The sequence below is a fragment of the Hirundo rustica genome, chromosome 2, assembly GCF_015227805.2.
Source record: "Hirundo rustica isolate bHirRus1 chromosome 2, bHirRus1.pri.v3, whole genome shotgun sequence".
Taxonomy (NCBI): Eukaryota; Metazoa; Chordata; class Aves; order Passeriformes; family Hirundinidae; genus Hirundo; species Hirundo rustica.
In genome coordinates this window covers 100949921-100967896 of record NC_053451.1, presented here as the reverse complement: position 1 = coordinate 100967896, position 17976 = coordinate 100949921, and the positions used below count along the sequence as shown (strand labels likewise).

General features: G+C 42.1%; 1 protein-coding gene across 9 annotated transcripts in view; it reads left to right on the top strand.

Annotated features, from left to right (window-relative positions):
• GPM6B (glycoprotein M6B) overlaps positions 1-17976 on the top strand; it is a 106942-nt gene that overhangs the window by 58639 nt on the left and 30327 nt on the right. The window contains exon 1 of one of the 9 annotated variants that reach the window (XM_058419540.1): positions 3729-3779. The exons of 3 other annotated variants lie outside the window; for them this stretch is intronic. Coding sequence is in view for 4 of the 6 variants with exons in the window: in XM_040056583.2 (XP_039912517.1) it covers positions 16068-16128 (61 nt within the window). In the remaining 2 variants the exon portion in view is untranslated. Of the gene's footprint in view, positions 1-3728; positions 3780-4000; positions 4018-15785; positions 16129-17976 lie in introns of those variants that run through there. 5 more of the 9 variants (XM_058419537.1, XM_040056583.2, XM_040056578.1 and 2 more) reach the window with 5 other exon arrangements.

Here is a 17976-nt window from a genome sequence, read left to right as displayed (position 1 = left end):
CTCTTATCCTGCTATTTCACCTCTTGGGAACACACATTCCCAGGCAAGTATCCAGAATATCCTTCACCCACGTATCATGTGCCAGCACCTCTGTTTTGTGTAGGAAGGTCTTCTATATTTGAAGCCAGGGCCATCTGTCTCAATGCTAAAAAAAAAACAAAAAACAAACCAGGTTTCTTGCAGTTTTCTGCAAGGGCAATGGCCACAGTTCTTCTGCATAACTTTAACAGTAAAAACGCAACCTATTCTATAGGAATATCTGAAACTTCTATTTATCAGTTCTAAAGTTAAGTCTTATTTCACCTACTGGATCAAATTTCCCACAGATCCCATATGCCGGCAACTTCTTTTTAGTGGCTTCAGAATCCACTAGTGCTTTTTATAATCTGAAACAAATGAGTGCTGCACATAATGTTGGAAAGGAGAGGTGGAGGCAGAGGAGGCTGACAATGCATGCATTCAAACGATGTGAAAGTGCAAGTGGGAAAAATCTGACTGTGTTGGTAGAGGTTGTCAGAGGGGGTTTCAGGCATATCATATATTAGGAAATCATAGCTATTTTAAAAGCAAAAGAATGAAACTTCTTAAAAGGAGCAGAATTCCAGAAGGATGCTAACGAGTAAGTATTGGGTGCCAGTGCTTAAACGTAATGTCATAGTTGCTAGTTATTGTCCCTGCTGTATGGATATTTCCTAATTGCAGTGTGAGTCTTAACCAGATCACGTTTAAAACTCTGTTTCATTTCCATTTGCCTCTGACTCTGTGAAATGCTCTCTAAAAATGAGCATTGTCAAATAAATGGTAAGAATTAAAATACTGCTGTTGTAGCTGAAAACAGTTCATGCTTTTGATGTTGCATTTAGACACAAACAAATAAACAGGAAATCATACAAAAACTATTGAAAGGAGAAACTCATTGTGAGGTAGAAATGTAACCTGTGCTGCTCACTTCTGGCCCTGGTTGATATATTGTTAAGAGTAAAATGGTGAAGAGTGCTCCCATGCAAGGAGGAACTAAAGGAACTTTGATTTTTTTTTTTTTTTTTTTTTTTTTTTTTTAATCACAAGTTTTGTGAAGAGTACTGATAACTGCCCACATCTGGTGAATTGGATTAGAATCTAATTAGCATGCAAAGTTTAGAAAATTTTTATAAAGATTGAAAAATAATGTGAAAGAAAGAAATAGCATAGTGAAAGAAAGAAATAGTGTAGCTAAAAATTCAGAGAAGAATTACTGAAATATTCCTCTGAGCATAACTTGAAAGTAGCTTTCCTCCTCCTTAAAGATGTAGCTCACATGAATGGTAACCTATTTTATTTGTTAACAATTTCTGATCAGATAATTTGTTAAGTTTAAAGATATCTGTAGTATCTAATTGACCCATGTAGCTAAGAGTCCATCTGGAAATCTAGGCACATACTGAGAAAGATCAATAAAGTGATTTTAGTGGTTGTGAAGGCAGTTTTTGTGGCCTAGCTTATGCATCAAAAAGGATAATACACCTATCCTGTGTTTGTGAAGTACCTCAGCAAACACAAAAGGATAGTCTATTCAGTTTATGTAATTACTTTTTCAACACTGTGTTGTAATGGCATGTTTCCAAGCAAAAACATGCTTTCTCTGTATTCTCATTCACTTACATATACATCAACTATTCTGTATAGCAAAGTGGTTTAATTCAGGCTGAAATGTGGTCCAAAGGAGAAATGGAGGCAGAAACTCTTTCTGTAATTCTTACTGTAGAGGAATAGAAATTCTTTCCCCATGTTCTAAATTTAGGGCTTACACCAGCACAGAGAAGCAGTATTTTTAAAAAGAAAATGGTGATTTATGAAATAGAAATTACAAATATTTTAAGATGCAAATGGGGGCTTTTTTATCTTCCTTCTCCATTGCAGTTCTGAGGTTCTGCTCAGCCCTAGGGGTTCAGTCTCTTTTTCTGTGGGACTGCACAGGGCTTATTTACAGAGCATATCCATAACAGTGCTTCAGCTTGCAGGGGTAAAAAATAGAGCCCACTATGTATTGGTAGTATATATTTTCTGTCCTGAAGAAAAAATCTTAAACAGTGTTTATGGGAACGGATCAGCATAACAGTATCACATGACTCAAACCATGGAAAAATTATATTTCACTCCTGTACGGCATCCCACATACTTAGTTGCTTCTTCTTGGCTTAGTTGGGATTTTTTTAATGTATAAATAAATAAATAAATAATTTTATTTCTCTTTGATCTATTTAGAAGAGACATAAAATTCTGTCAACATCTGTGGTGATGCTGCAGCTAGAGCATAGGCAGAAAGAAAGGAGGAACGTGTCTTTCAGGGGAAAAAGGGTTTAGAAAGGGTTTATAAGCATCCAGGCCCTTGAGTGTTTCTGGACTTCTTGGCATCAGTGGTACAACTCTGTGAGGAAGCCTCTCTGTAGCAGAACATGGGCTATTTCTCTCTGGTTTGGGATCAGCTTGTGCAGCATGTCTGGGACCATGCAGCATCCCTGTGGAAACTTCAGTGCTGTAGAATCATGGGCTCTGTCCAGCCAGTGCTCTCCAACTAGGATGCATAGGATGACATGGGGAAGCACTTACTTCTCTCACTCTGCTCCATGCCTACTTGCATTACTCTCCTGATTTTGATCGTGATGTAGCTGATAGCTCAGCTCTTCAGTATTTGGCATTCTCTGCTTTCCAGCCTTGATCTGAAAGGAATTTTCTGTTTTATGAATCCTGATCCTCTCCCCAAGGGTAGACTTGAAAGCCATGGTACTTTTTTCTTTAACGTCTGAGTGTCTGAATAAGTTCTGGGACTCTTGCATTTGGAGCAGAAAATTTAGACTAGCAAATTTCTACCATTTCCTGAATGGACTGAAAATCACCTCTGCCTTGATATCTGCAGCAAGATTCCCCAAGTCAGGGCAGTGTTTAGAAAACAGCAAAAATAGTAATGATCTTTGAAATTGGTTTTGTTAGACTGAGCTAAAAGGGCAGGAAAGGAAATGTGTGGAGCTTGTCCTGCTTCATAGCACATCAATCTCTTGTGTGAGTGCCAATAGTTTTGGGGGTTGTTTTTTTTTTTTTTCATGAGACTAATATAGAAGGCCAGAAACTATTTCTGCCTACAGGAGCAGGCATAGTATATCCTGCATTCTCTGTTTCCCTCCTCTAACTGACTGCTGAAGCATGAAGTATATTCTGAGATGTTTCTATGCTGTGCACTTGCACAGCAGAAAACAGCAGTAGGAGGGATATTGGAAAAGTTAATAGCACTTACTCGATGCGGAGGTGAGAAGGTAGTTTTGTTTCAGCAAGATAGTGACTCATGATGCCACAATGAATGTGATGAGGGTGGTTTATTTTAGCTTAGATATCACACATACCTGTTGAGGTCTGAGATAAAGCAAGCGAACCCTCAGTAAGCATACTGTCAGAGTTCAATACCCTGTAGTGATCCAAGCTGTAAAAGCTTGCCTCATCACATGAGAACACAGAGCTCTCCTTCTGGGGCTCTCTGAAAGGAAGAGTGGTGCTTTTGTTGGCAGGGTGCTGCCCTGTGCCAGAACACCACAGCGGATGGCGGCATGTGCTCTGTATTCATCACTGGTCTGAATCCAGTGAATCTGAAGAATAAATTAAATTTGAGAATATTTCCTCGATTGGTAAATGCTGTGATCAGGTCCCATTGGATGTCAGCAACGTGAAAGGTACTGCTTTACCCTGGTCTGAGTTCTTTCACTTCCCTTCTTCTTCACATCCCAAGACGCTGAAGAGAAATTCTGCAGGTGAGACATAGTATTTCTAAATAAATGGAGGGCTTTTTTTCTCAGCTTTCTCTTTCCTTGGTTTAAATTCAAAGTTTTACCTGAAGTTTCTTTTGACAGACCTTCACTCCTAAGAAGCCTAAAATCTCATTGCTGAGTTTCCTGGACCTTTTTAGTGGGCATATTTCTTACTACCTGTGATGGGTTGACCCTGGCTGGACATTAGGTGCCCACCGAAACCACTGCCCTCCACAACTGGGTAATGTAGAGAAAATGTAGCACAAGTCTCATGGGTTCAGATAAGGAGAACTATATGTGAATATAGTTCTGAGTTCTGAAATCTGTTTTATTTCGTTTTCTGTGTCAAGCTGTTGTGGCATTTGATTCTAAAGGACTTACCTCAGAAGGAATGCTTACAAAGTGAAGTTCTCAAGCCAGTGTGAGTGAGAAAACCAGTCTCCATTTTGGTCTTTAATTCCTTTTTTCTCCTGCCTAGACTGCTTTGTTACTTTCACCCATCTGTTAATAACCCAGTGAAGACCTCTGAAGGGCTTCTTAAGTCCCTTTTCTCCTTTTGCTTTGACGTTAGACCTTCCTGTGGTAACATGTGGCGGCCTTGTCTACTATTTTGGTGCTAAGTTGTGAAATGCCTCAGAGCATGGGAAAACGCATGTCCAGCTTTTAAAGGCAAGTTTCATGTGGTGGTAGAGAAGTACTGCCAAATAATGTGTAGCCCTCTGCAGCTGGATTTGTAAGTACCCCTGAACAAACACGTTAAAAGTGAACCTCTGGCTGCTGGAGACTATGAAGAAGCTTTCCTGGAACTCAAGTTGGCAGAGCTGGTGCATCAGAGAAGAGTGTGAGTCACTGGGGGTCAGGCTGCAGAGGCTCAGTGTTGCAGAGGACCTTGTGGTGAGAAGGGAGGAGCTGGTCTGAAGGGAGGAGCATGTCTATGGTCAGACCTCTGTGGCTGCTGCGCGGCCATATGGACACCGTACTGTGCCAGTGCCAGGAGCTCTGTCTTGTGGTGGAAATCAGTGAGTGGAATGCCTCTCCTGCCAGGTTGAGCAGATCTGCACGGGCTGGCACTCCGCGGGACGGAGCACAGTGCTGCGTGGGCCGCTTGCCACGTGGCAGGGTGGCAGTGGATGGCTGAGAGCAAAATGCTCATGCCCAGCAGACACTGTTGAGTATCTTGAGCATTGCTGCAAAAGAAATCGAGGAGAGATGGATCCTCATCCTCAGGAAAGTTTCCTGAAACAGAACAGAAGAGTCCGAACAAAGCAGACATTTCTCCTACAAGACTCCTGCAGGCTGCAACCCAGGCTTTTTTCTAAAGAGCTTTTATATCCACCTCACTTGCAAGCTGCCTGCCTAGAATCTCATTGGCATTCTGCTTTTCTGCTGTAATCTCATGTTGTTAAGGAGTGTGATTTTTCTTCTTAGCTGTGCTGCATATAGAAGATTACATAAATACTGTGGAAATTTTGGGAGTCGGAAAACGAAGAAGAAGAAAAACCAAGCCACCAAACCTTTCCTCTAAGAAGCATTTTGAATTTGTAATTTTATGTCTTCCCCACAGACAAAATTCTTTTTAATGTAGGAGGAAAGCAGACATGCCTCTTTACCAAGAAAACCACAAACTGGCTTCCTAATGGTCCAACTGTGTTAATGAGCAATTATAGACAAACACACTGAGCTAAGGTAGATTTATTCCCCTGGAAGCTGTTGCCCAAAGATGGTTTGATGCAGGAGTGCTTTTTCCTCTTCTGTGTTGAACTCATTTCCATCTCCTTCCTCTTGCCCTCTTTTCCTGGGTAGGTAGAAATTCACTTTCTAGGCTGAAGCCATTTCATTAAGGTGGTACTTCTGAGGTTCAGCTCTTCTGTTAAATCAAAGGATAATTCCAGGATGGGTGGAAGGCTTTTTTTTGCTCCTTCTCACAGCACAGTGCTTCAGTTTCTCATTTTCAATAGTATGCCCGGGATGTGCCCGGGATATGGGGGTAAAATTGAGCTTTGAATTCAGGACCTTTTCTACTGGGTTCCCATGAATGTGTTCCAGTTCTGAAATCCTCGATGACAGGGCCGGTGCGAGTGTTGAGGGCAGCCAGGCGAGCTCTCCGGGGGATGGACCCTGCGCTGCAGTTCAGTGGAACAGTGCACAGACACCGGCTTGCTCTTTGCAGGATCGAAAGATTCTCTTTTTCGTTTAAAGTCTGAAACAGATCAAATAATAAGATTTTAGCGGTCGTGGTTCCGTCTTTATAGAGTGAAAATTTGTTGAATACGCTTGCAACTCGGGAAGGAGAGGAGGAATAAAACTTCGAACTGTGCTGCTAAAAACAGCCTGGGCTGCTTTTGTTTGGACTTGCAAAACGCAGCCGCTTAATGCCTCCATTGTATGCAGGGGGAGATATGCTAATTCAAAGCACATTTCCCATCAGAAGCCCTTTCAGGCCTGTCATCGCTGAGATATGAAGGCTGATAAAAGCGGGGAGGCCGGGCCGAGGAGCCGCTCACCCGTGAGGGCCCGGCCCGGCCCGGGCGGGTTCCCAGGGCCCGGCGGTGCTGGGGCCGGGAGCAGGAGGGGCTGCCGCCAAGGTGTGCCAGCACCGGCCACCATCGCCCGGCCCGCAGCCCTGTGACCCGCCGTTTCCCTCTGGGTAACGCGGACAGCTGCCTTCCCTTCAGTTTAAGTGCAGTTTAGGCTGAAATAACAGAGTTTTCGTGACAAGGCCTCCATCGCTTCTTTTCCAAGTTGCTGATGCGCACAGGGCAGTGGCGCTGAGCTCCCTCTGTAAAGAGTCGCCTTCAGCCCGAGAAATGGGGGAGGCTGCCACTGGCAAGACTTTTTTCTTCTCAGTTATGCAACAGTAGGGAGCCTGTGAAATGCTACTTAGTCTGTTACCATATCTATATGGTTATATTTGAGGTTGAAATAAATGTGTTCACCAGTGTTTGGTATGCATTAAAAAAACTCTAAACACTAGTCTTTACATACTGACTGATATGTGTAAAAGCCTAGAGTTTGGGGTTTTCCTTCTCTCTTAAAGTTGTGAAAAGGTCCTTAAATGATGGGGTTTGTCTCAGGACCCTGTTGGTCCAGAACTAGAGAGATTCTCAGTTTACTCAGGAATACAGCTTCTGTCTTCCTTTAAATATGTGTGCGTTGTTTTGTTGTAGAGAATTTGGGATTTAGTGAACTTGACAATCTGATAACGTTGCTATGATATTTGCTTGGAAACAGTTTGAAATGACAATGAAAATTTAGTTATAGTCTGTTTGGCTCTATAAAACTGCAGTGTACTAATGGCAAATTAAACTAAGCAAATGGGCTTTTGATTGTGTTTGCAATCTGGTGATGTTCTGTCTGCAGTAAAATTATGTTCTACACTTGAACACACAATTAGTTTCTGAGGACCATGGCTGGAATTAAGTGCTTATAAATACTTTTAAAAGTTGTGATTGGTCTTTAGTTTCTTCCCTGTACTAATAATCTTGTGAACAAGCAGTTTGGGCTGGGTGATTTTGGCTGGGCATGAGAAACTGTGGTCTTTTTCTGCAAGCTGTGGACACGTCTGTGAGATGCAATGAGAGGAGCTCTGTCCCACATTAAGCAACATACCTTTGGTCATCTCCAGGACAGTGAGTGCACACTTGACATAGTAGTTATTTTCCACACAGAGTTCTTCTTACAGACCAAAGAAAGAACCTTAGCCAGAGACTTGAGTGTTGTTTCTGCCTTGTGCGCTTGTTTTAATTTTAGAGGTTTTTTCTCCCATATATACATCCCTTCTCCCTTTTCCTGGTTCCTTAGCTCCTTTCTTTTCCTCTCCAAATGATGGAGAAAGGTGGAGCAGATAATTGTACTTCAGGAATCAGTAGCAGTGAGATATATTGAAGATGTGTCTGTAGTACTACTGAAATAAAAACTGCCTGGAGCATTTTCAGTAACTAATACGAGAATCCACAGAGTAAGCACATAATGAGAATGCTTAGTGTTTACACCTGGGAAGCTCCGAGTGCAAGAGAAATGGTTACAAATGGGCTGAAAACCAGAGTGTAGAAATAAAATGAGATGGGAATGATACAAGGAACAGATGAAGAAAAGTAGATGCTAAATGAATTTCACTCTGAGTCATGACAAAATGCAGAAATTATGCCTTTCAACTGTTTAAAACAAGTGAATGTCACGTTTGGAAAGAAACAGAAATGGGGATGTAACTAGGGATTGCTCAAAAGAGAGTCTGGGTGGTTTTCAGGCAGCAAGATTGGAGGCTGTTTCGGAGGCTGGGCCTGCTCCTTCTGGAGAAGCCGCTCCTCCTGCACTGACTGCAGTGGGGCCCTGGCCATTGTGCAAGCTCTGCTTTGTACCAAGCCTCAAAACCTGCCGGGCCACAGAATGGCTCTTCTCGAGAAACACTGAAAGGCTCCAAGCTTGAGACACTTAGAAAATTAGGCGAGACAAAGTGTTGGAAATGTATACTCTAGGGAATTACCCTGCCCTGGCAAGGGATTTTACTTGACAGCCTATCTGGGAATCCGGGCTGAAAGCTGCTACTTTGTCCTTAACTCACCCTATAGCACTTTTGTCTCGGAGCTCACTTTGTATGCAGGATCACGCACTGCTGAGGTTCGGCAAAAATCGGGGCATGACATGATCCAGTCAGAGCTCCAACCACACTTGTTAGCAGGTTAAGTCATTCCCTGTTTATAAAGGTAGAGGGATGGGGTTTTTTCTTAATTGTGCTGAACTCGCTGAGTGCACACTTGGCTTTTTGTGGGCGCAAGTGAAAGACCTGTAGAACACTTGAGCGGCCGTTGTTTGTTGTTCACAGCGGCGCTCTCAAAGGCTTTGCAAAGTGCAAAAGAGCCACTACTTTAGTCATGACTGGGATCCCAATCGTTGCAGCTGGAAAGAGGGGACTGGAAAAGCTAGACCGGAGAAGTTGCTTGGCACATATTTAGTCGATGAGTTAATTGGACACTCTCAATGTGGGACTTGTTAATGTCTTGCTGCTTTCCTAATGAGGATATCTGCTGTAGCAAAGAATACAGTGATTAATTGAGGACCCTTTTGTTAGTGTCTTAACTGAGGATTTCATAACTAGTGTCTTATGTGCGAACACAGACTATATTTGCAATTCAACTGCATGACACAACTGGTCCAGGATCTTTCCCAAAGTATAGTTTAATTACACTGGAATGGGAATTTTCTGTCTTGGGGAAACAGCTACAGTCGTCGTGACTTACAAGGTGCTGAAACTTCAAACAGTGAATTTCAGCACCTCGTATCAATCATTATTTTGATGCTTTCTTTTACATCAGCATTTTGACTTCTGAGTTCGGTGGGCTTTTCAAAAAGTTGACACACAACTCCCCAGTGATCCATGAGCAGGTCTAGGAGCAATGTGTGGTGGAGCCTGGGGTGTGGTGCTGGTTTTCCTACACGGGATACTGAGGTGAACCCAAGGTGCTCCCAAGGTGTGGTTTAGCTGTGCTGCAGACTCCAGTCTGATCATGGGTAATTTGGTTCCTGGCCTTGAAACCTTGAGCTGGAGGAGTCTGTAGTAGTCTGTACACTGGGATGGCTGTGCATTCACTATCAAACTGAATACCTATTGCATGACTCTGAAAATTAGTATGCATTCCTCATAGCTGTTCCAGTGATGCTCATAAGTTTTACTGTTAGATAAAAATACATATATAATTGGATGCATTTTCTTCATATACATATGAGTATGCACACATATGTTCTTTCTGCATATGTACATACACACACATATCTACATCTGTGGTTTAGACATGGAATCCTTTGTGACCTTCCAGAAAGATTCTTCATCCTTGTCTCTCCCCATGTACCCCCAGTATGCAATGTGAGGTACCCTTCTACAGTGAGTGCCTCTGGTTTCTTTTTGGGGAGCTGGAGGGTTTTGCACTTCTTTTTATTTCCCTGCTTTTTTCCACGCTTGGTGAAAAGACTGGACTGAAGCCAAGACTGAAGAACAAAACGAGCACTGAATAGATTAGAGATTGTAGGTGGGATGCTGAAGTCTATGCAAAGAGTGGGAGGGCAGTTTTGAAAATCAGAACTGGATGTAAAGTTAACAGAGGATTGTCTGAATAAATCTGACTTTCTGGAGCAAAAGGCTAAATTTCTGTCAAGGCTGAACTCAGTAATGTTTATTTATAGATAGAGAAAAAAAATCAACAGGTAGCCTCCCAATACCAGTCCTGTCTCAAGCTCTTGTGTTTTGAGCTGGAGCAGCTGTATTAACAGGAGTGTATTATAATGATACCTTTGCTGCTTTCTAAATTGCTGGCAGAAATAGCTCTTCTACAAGTACAAGAGGCACTTCTACTTGAGTGCTGGCAAGTGCAACATAAATATCTAGGATGCTATTTCAGTATGTCCAAGTATTCAGAAGCTCCAGTTAGCTCTCTGAGATGACAGTAAGTTTTGACAACAGTATTGGAGAAGAGGGTTCATAGCAAAAGCTAAGTATGTTGGATTGTCTTCAAAGTGCAGAATTAAGGCAACAAGACAAAAGACTTGAGCATATTATTTTCCGGCTGCACTACAAGGCGGAGGCATGATAACTGAGACTCTCCCCTCAGTTGTGATGGACAGAGGGACCAAAAAAAGGTGGTTATGTGTGCCAAAGTCAAAAATGCAGCCCTTACAATTATGGAGAAGCATTTGAAGTATTGTCGAGTGCTTCATGTATTAGTCATGTACATGAGGATCTTGCCACTGATGAAGAGAAAAATTTATGGAGATTGGGTAACTCAAAGCCTTGTTTGCTGCCTCATTGTAAAGTTAAAGGATTTGAAATCTGCCTGCAGTACACTTGTAGAAAAATATGCCATAAAATTGTGGAGCTGGAGCAGAAGCTGGGGTCAGAGGCACCAGCTACTGGAGCTGGTGCTCTGAACACTTCCCTAATGAAAGCTCCTTCTGGGGCAGATGCTAAGAAGTCTTTGTTTTCATTTTCTGTAATTCCATGCTTTCTACTGTAGTCCAAATGGGCTCTAGTTTGTCAGCATATTTCCTTCTAGCTTGCCAGAAGTGTGGTGCTATTCCAGGCAGCCTCACAGGAGAGGGATGCAAGAGGTGATGTTCCTTCCAGCATAGTTTCAAATATATCCTATTTTGGTTTTATTTTTATTGCCTTTCCTCAGAAGTCTGGCATGGTTCAGATTCCTGTATTTTGTCTGTCAAGAGTCTCTATTATTTTCCCCAGAATTTTTCTCTTTTTAAATACAAGTTTCTAAAACCTAGGAATTTGTTACTAAGGCCCTTAGATTAGATAAATCAAATCCAATGCTTTCTAAATTATTTCTTTTCTTTCTGTGCTGTTGACTGCCTTTCATAAGCAGAAATGGCACTCCCAGCTGCTTAAGAACACATAAACCTTTTCTTCCATTTCTTTCATTTCAGTTCTTCATTTAGACTTCCGTTATAGTTCTTCAGGCTTTTGTCGTTGGTAAACTTCACATCTCTTGCAATCTAAGCCGCCTTTGAGATTAGAACTTGATGAGACCTAGCTACTGGAAAAGCCATACAGAAACATCTATTCACTTTCAAAGTTTGTTTGTTTGTTTCCTTTTGTGTTCCAGCTAAATGTTAGCCATTGGTGTATGTTGTGGATCTGGGCTGTTCATTACCTGTGGTTCTCAGCCGTGGCTGTAACTGCAGTGGTCCAGTGGAAACAGGCAGGCTGGACAGAAAGCTGTGTGTTACCCAACAAGTGAGTGACATCTCCTTTGCCTGCTGCATGTCACCAGCTTGGCAGCAGTCACTGACATCTTCACGAGGCTTTGTTAAGGGAGTCAGAGCACTGGCATCTTCACACTGTTAAGGTTTGCTTACCCTCCTGGGCTTAGCTCCATTGGTTAACTCAGTGATTTTTTTTGGTTGCAGAGATAACCACTATCTGTGCTTAAGCCTTTATTTTTGCTCTTTCTTACAGAAATTTGAGGCTGAGACCCCTAAGTGCAGTGCAGACTCTGTCTGTGTTTTATGCTGTAGTATAAGTGCAGGGATTTTCCACTGTTATTTGTTAATTTGGATTCCATTTTCCCAGCAACCTAGTATAATTGAAAGAATGAACCCCAATTTTTAATTTTTCGTAAGGTACTTGCAAGATACATGACTGCTGCACAACTGAAAACTTGTCACGCTTTGATTTTATCCACATGGAAAGTTTGCCTGCTTTTGCATAAGTATTTGGATTAGGTTTTATAAGCAAGTCTTCAGTAAGTGGTTTAAAGCTGAACACAAAAAATTACATTGCACCAAGCGGCTTCACGTGTCTTTGTTCTTTCTCATAAATTTAAAAAAAAAAAAAATTATAGAAGTTGTCTTTAAAATTAGTTGTTTGGACTATGTGTTAGTCTTGTTTAAGGGACAGGCTGTATTTTAACTTCTGGGTCTTGGATCTCATAGATGATCTCAAATTGTTCTTCAGCTATGTAGGAACAGTCTTTATTACAGCTCTGTGAAGCCTTTGTAGACAAGGCAAGTGTGTATTCATCTCTTGAAAGCTTGTGAAGAATTTGCTGTAGCTTATGGTAGAGCTTCTCAGCCTTCAGGAATGTAAACTAGATTCAGTGACATTAAAGATAGATGTTCAAAAGGAACTGGCACATGGACAGAATAGGGATTCTAATATATTTTTTTACTTCACTGCAATTGTGCTATTTTAATTGATTGAGCAAAATGATTAAGTGTGTGGTTTGGATTTTTTTAATACTTAGATAAAATAGATTTAAGCCTTTTTTTAAAAAACTTTTGCAGTAAATGTCACTTGGTCTGCAGTGCCTTCACATACTTTCCTCCGCTGCTGTTCATCCTGAGGTTTGGCAGTAAGCTCAGAGCTGTGCTTTAGCAGCAGAAACCCTTGCTGCTCAGCCCCTCTCCTCCTTTTCACTTTTATCTTGTTCTACGAATAAAATTCTGGGCTGTACTTCTCAAATGTAACTAGCTGCCTGCCCTGGTTGCTAGTTACCTAAATCAGCTTGGTCTGTACAAACAGGTTTTTGCTGAATATCAGTCTTAAAAGATTTCTTTCTTTTTTTCATTTTTGCCTTTGTGGCTTAATCTTTTGCTGTGTTGTCATAGGCATAAATTTGATGTTTCCCAGTCTCATCACATATTATGACAAGGATGTATCTGTTGAAGGGAGGGAACATCGAATGAGACAACTTGCTGGCTGAGATTAATGCTTGAAGCACAGGATCAGCACCCCTGTTAGCACTGGAGGAAATGATATAGTTTGTTATAGTTGCTGTATTTACCAATGATGGTGTAGAAGTTTGAAAATCAAGAAATTACTTAGGATGATAAGTACTTAAAACCCATCATGCATTGCAGTAATCCAGAAAATAATATGAAGGGAGGGGAGAGAATTTTACACTCATGTATCACTTGCAGCTTTGAGAGGATGATTTAGTAGGTAGGATTAATGGTTTTGAATAGTTGGGCTTGATGATTTTTGAAGTGTTCAGTTCAAGTTCTTGTGAAGTTGATTCTGGTATTGTGCACTGATTTTCCATTGCCTGTTTGGGGAGGGAATTGTCTCCCAGCCTGTCAGTTTTGGGTTTCTGAAACATCAGAAACTCGGAGGTCCTGAGCCTACCTAATAAATTCTACTCACCAGTAGGAAAGTGTGCAGCTGTTTGAAAGAGTAGGTCTCACTGGTAAAGAGGGGAGGGCTACAGTCATGGGTTTCCTCCAGGGACAGTCTGTAACCAGAGGTTATGTCTAATGTATTTTCTGTTTAAATAAAGGAAATTCCAGATTATGTTGGTATTTTCTGTGTATTTATACTGATAAGTGCATTGATATTGCACCACTTGAATTAGGTTATAAACAGGCTTTTTGTAGCTTAAGATAGTCTGGAGGGAGGTTTCAGCCTCTTAAAGTTTTAGACCTTCCAGTCTAAAAGCAAAGGTTATTAAGAAAGAGAGATCTAGACTGTGACAGAAGTACCAACTGCACAATGAGGCATTCCAAGATGAGAATTTTATGTCAGAAGCAATCCGCTGCCTTGACCAATGACTAAAATTTGTGTGACTTTCAGCAAGGAGTTTGTACTTGGTATGGATTTTCAGTCTTACTGATATTAAATGGGGAAAAAAAACCCCCACTCTTTGTAGGACCTTTTCTTTGTATAATTATTATACCAACAACTTTTACTAATGGTTAAGAGAATATAGCAAACACGTCACCCGTGCTTTTACCTTTCGGCTGATTGTTTCAGGGAGTGTGTTTGCAGTGCATGGTCTTGCTGGAGAGGGATTTTAATCTGTGTGTGGATTGCTGTCTGAGCACTGGAGAGGAAGATGGGGGGAAATTTGCCTTGCCACATGGGTTGGGGTCTCTGCTGTGGCTACTGATTTCATCACCTTCAGGAACCCAACCCCTTGCCCTACACTGGCCACTGAGGATACTTCATGCCTTCTACAAATCAGCCTCATCCTGCTTACTAGAGGTCTGCTGAAGTGGGAGCTTCAACTGCAGACTTTTCCTGGACTCCAAGAAAGCATTTTAGGTAAATGCTTGACATCAAGTTTTGATGCTGTGGTAAGAAACTTTAAGGTACAACTAAGACCTCCTGGCCGCTGTGCTGAAGCCTGAAGTTTGAGCAGTAATGCCCAAAGCAAAGTAACAGATGTATTGGCTGTGGTGCAAGAAGAGGGTTTGAGCATTTATGTCTTGAAATATAGGAACTTTCTCTAATGGTTGGGTCTGAGGGCTTTTGTGCTTTTCACTAGGCATCTAGAAATAAAAATGCACAGCAAAATTGTGGGTGTAGTAACTTCAACCAGAAGAGACTAAATTGTAGCTACAAATCTTTGGACTGCTTCCCTCTTCCCACTCTCCTGTTTGAATTTGTTATAGGGAACATGCAGAGTGTAGGTTTTCACATCCCCAGCATTTACTGAGTCTGCTGGGTGTCTTTGCAGGCTGCAGAACTGGCTGCAGTGGCTGGACCACAAAGGCCATTACTCTACTCTTGCTCCATCATCCTACACGCACAAAGGGGTGCCTTTGGGCGCTTGTGCCCTGTGCAGTGTGCTGCACTGTAAGGCAGTGAGACAAGCAAAGTGACAGGCAAGGTTAATTAGCCTCAGTGCGGCCTTAAATGTGTCAGTTGTCCTGGGTTTTGGGAGGGGAACAATACCCTTTGTGGTGCTGCCCTGCTCTGTGGCTCCCCAGCACGAGAGTGGGCTGGAGACACCTAAAGTCACCTTGTGCAATGCAACGCTGGCAGGTCTTGAGTTTGTTGCTCCCAAGTGCAGCTTGTTTGATCACGTTGCAGTCTGTCTGGATTTAGGGGAGTGATCAAACGTGCTGAACAGCAGCTCTGTGCTCACTCCCAAGCATGGCTTTAGGTCTCTAGCGGCAGACCTCCTTTTAAAGCCCAAGTTGTGTTTTCTTAAACATTTTATCCTTTAGAGTGTTGCACGTGCATTTTTAGGTCTCTTGAACTTACTTCCTCTCTCCTTGCTTGGATATATTTTTCTTTTTTCTTTTTTTTTCCATTTTTTTTTTTCCATTGTGCTTGTGAGTCGAAGAAAGAATTTAAATTTTCCATGTACGTACATATATATGCCCACTTCTGCTTTTATGCTTCTCTCACACAGTCTTTTACCGTGGGTGAGCGGAACTCTCGGCAAAGAAAGCAAACAGAGAGAACAGACCCATCAACCCCCCACCCCTTGAAAGAGCAGAGGGCATGTGGAATAAATCAAAATGCGAAGCATAATAACAAGGTCCCATGGGAAAGGGAGCCTTGCGATTGTGTGCCGGCGTGCACTCCCCTTAGAGACGGCGGCCGGGGGGCTCACCTCGCAGCGGCCGGGGGCTCCTTTCTTTCTCACTCGCGTCTCCCCTCCCGATGTCACCGACGCATTCAGCGCCCGGAGAATTGATTAGCATTTGTTGGGAGACGGGGCAGGAGGGGAAGCGCGGAGGGCAGGAGGCAGGGGGCGCGGGCGGGTGATGCTGGTCCCCGCCAGAGCCAAGCCGAGGCGCAGGATGGCTATTTTATAGCTGGGGACCGTGCTGACGTATAGCTGAGCGAGCTGGCACCGCTCCTCGTGGACCAGTCAGCGGAGCGAAATTGAAGCTGACAAGACTTTTCTGGCATTTTGGAAAGGACTGTAATCTACTGTAGGGGAGAACAGAGCCGCTCAATCACCGCCGCTGTAAATAGGAGACGGAAGGGAGTGAGAAAGGAGGCGAAGAGAAAAAGTGCTTGCTGGGGGGGGAGGGGGGGCGGCATTTTTGGTGGATGGTATGAAGCCAGCCATGGAAACTGCAGCGGAGGAAAATGCAGAACAAAGCCAAGAGAAAAAAGGTACCCAGGGGTCTAACAATAGCCTGTTTAAATCTTTTCATTCAGGGGGCTTAAAGAGGTTTAGGCCAGTTTTGTCACTTTTTCAAATAGCTCTTAAACAATCATTACTGCATCTTCGGGCTTTCAGCCGTCTTTCCCTGCATGGCTTGACAACAAATTAATAGAGCATCAACCTTTCTGTCTGCGTCCGTATTTGCTCTCAATCTGTCCTAACCCTACCCGAAATGATGCTTGCAAAAGAGGTCTTGTTATTGCTGCGTCTTTGACTGATTTTTGTTAATTTGGTTTACAGAGGTAGCGTGTGCCTGTGTGTTTGCATGTTGTTTTCGGAGCCGTAATCCGGTGTTTTCATCGAGACTAGCCATGTAGCAAGGCTTTGCAATGCAGTGTGGGAGACCTAGGTTATAACAACATATAATAGATTATAATGTCACACAACCTTCGTGTGTAGTGAGCTCGATGCCAAATGCTGCTCTTATTTTTAAAATTCCTTTTCTTTGGTGTCATCTGGCAAATTTTACTTTTGTAGCTGTCTGCCTGCACTGTGATAAGGGGGAACAATGCAGTGAGTTTTGCAACATTAGATTTCGGGATGTGTTAATCACTGAGAGTTGCTGCTTAAAGGAGAGAACAATTCCATGGTAATGGTTCCGTGGTAGGGAGATGGCAGCGCTGAAAGAGACGCATGAATTCATCCATCCCAGCTTTACAGGTTGATTCTGTTTGGTCTGGGGTGCTGAACTTCAGAGAGTAAATTCAACTCACAAGGGGTATTTTCTTTCTGTGTCGAATGATTTGTGTCAAATAACCGTTCCTCTTCAGTGTAGCAGACTACTCTACGGATCATAGCAGTTTGTTGGGTTTCCTTTTTTACTGTATGATACAGCAGCAACAAAATTATTTAAATTTCCACTATCTTTTCACTTGAGTCATTGTACATTTTTTTTTTAACCTGTTGTGTATCGTTTATAAGCAATCTGAATATCTCATAGGCTTCAGCAGCTGATAAACAACTAATGCATTTCCCCAAGCAGAATTCTTTCATTGATTGTTAAGTAGTTCAGATATAAACATGATAAACCCCGGTAGTGTCCAGTAACAGATTTTGTTTTCCTACTTCGAATGTGACTCCTGCTACACACTTCATATAAAATGAGCTTCAGTTTCAAGTAAATGAAATTTGTCAAGTGATTAGACATAGTACTACATAATCCCTTAGGGATTTCACAAAAGGAGGTCCGCTGATGAGAGATTAAACTCTGAAAGCCATTAGTGTATGTGGACAACAACCCACCTCACTGCAGATTTTGAGTAATTAATGTACAAAATGTCCTGAATAGATTGACTATAAAACCACCTTGAATTGATAGATCATTCTTCAAAAATTACAGCAATTCTTTCTTCTGCTTGACGAGCTTCTTTTAAACCAATGTAATTCATGTTACAATGAGCGCTAAAGAAAGTTATCCGTATGCATTAGCAGCTGCGCAAAACAAAATGTGTTGCTGAGTGTGTTTATGATGAGTTTATGGCTTCCCCTTTGTTTTGGCAAGGATGAAAGCACAACATGTAGAACAGTAAATCTGCTTCCAAGTCAAGGTGGTTGATCTGTTGCTTTCATCAAGTGCAAGCAGGAAGCCTTCTATCCCAATGTTAACACAATTTCTTAGGTTTTTTTCTGTGATAATTTTATACTTTGGATCTGTTACGTAAGTATTTGTATATAACACTTGTAGGCTTTGTTCTTGCTGGTTCTCCGATTCCTGAAAGTAACACATGGTCTCTCACATTATGCTCTGTATTTCTCTTCACTTAAATTCTCAATATGCTTCACAGCAAATTAAAATG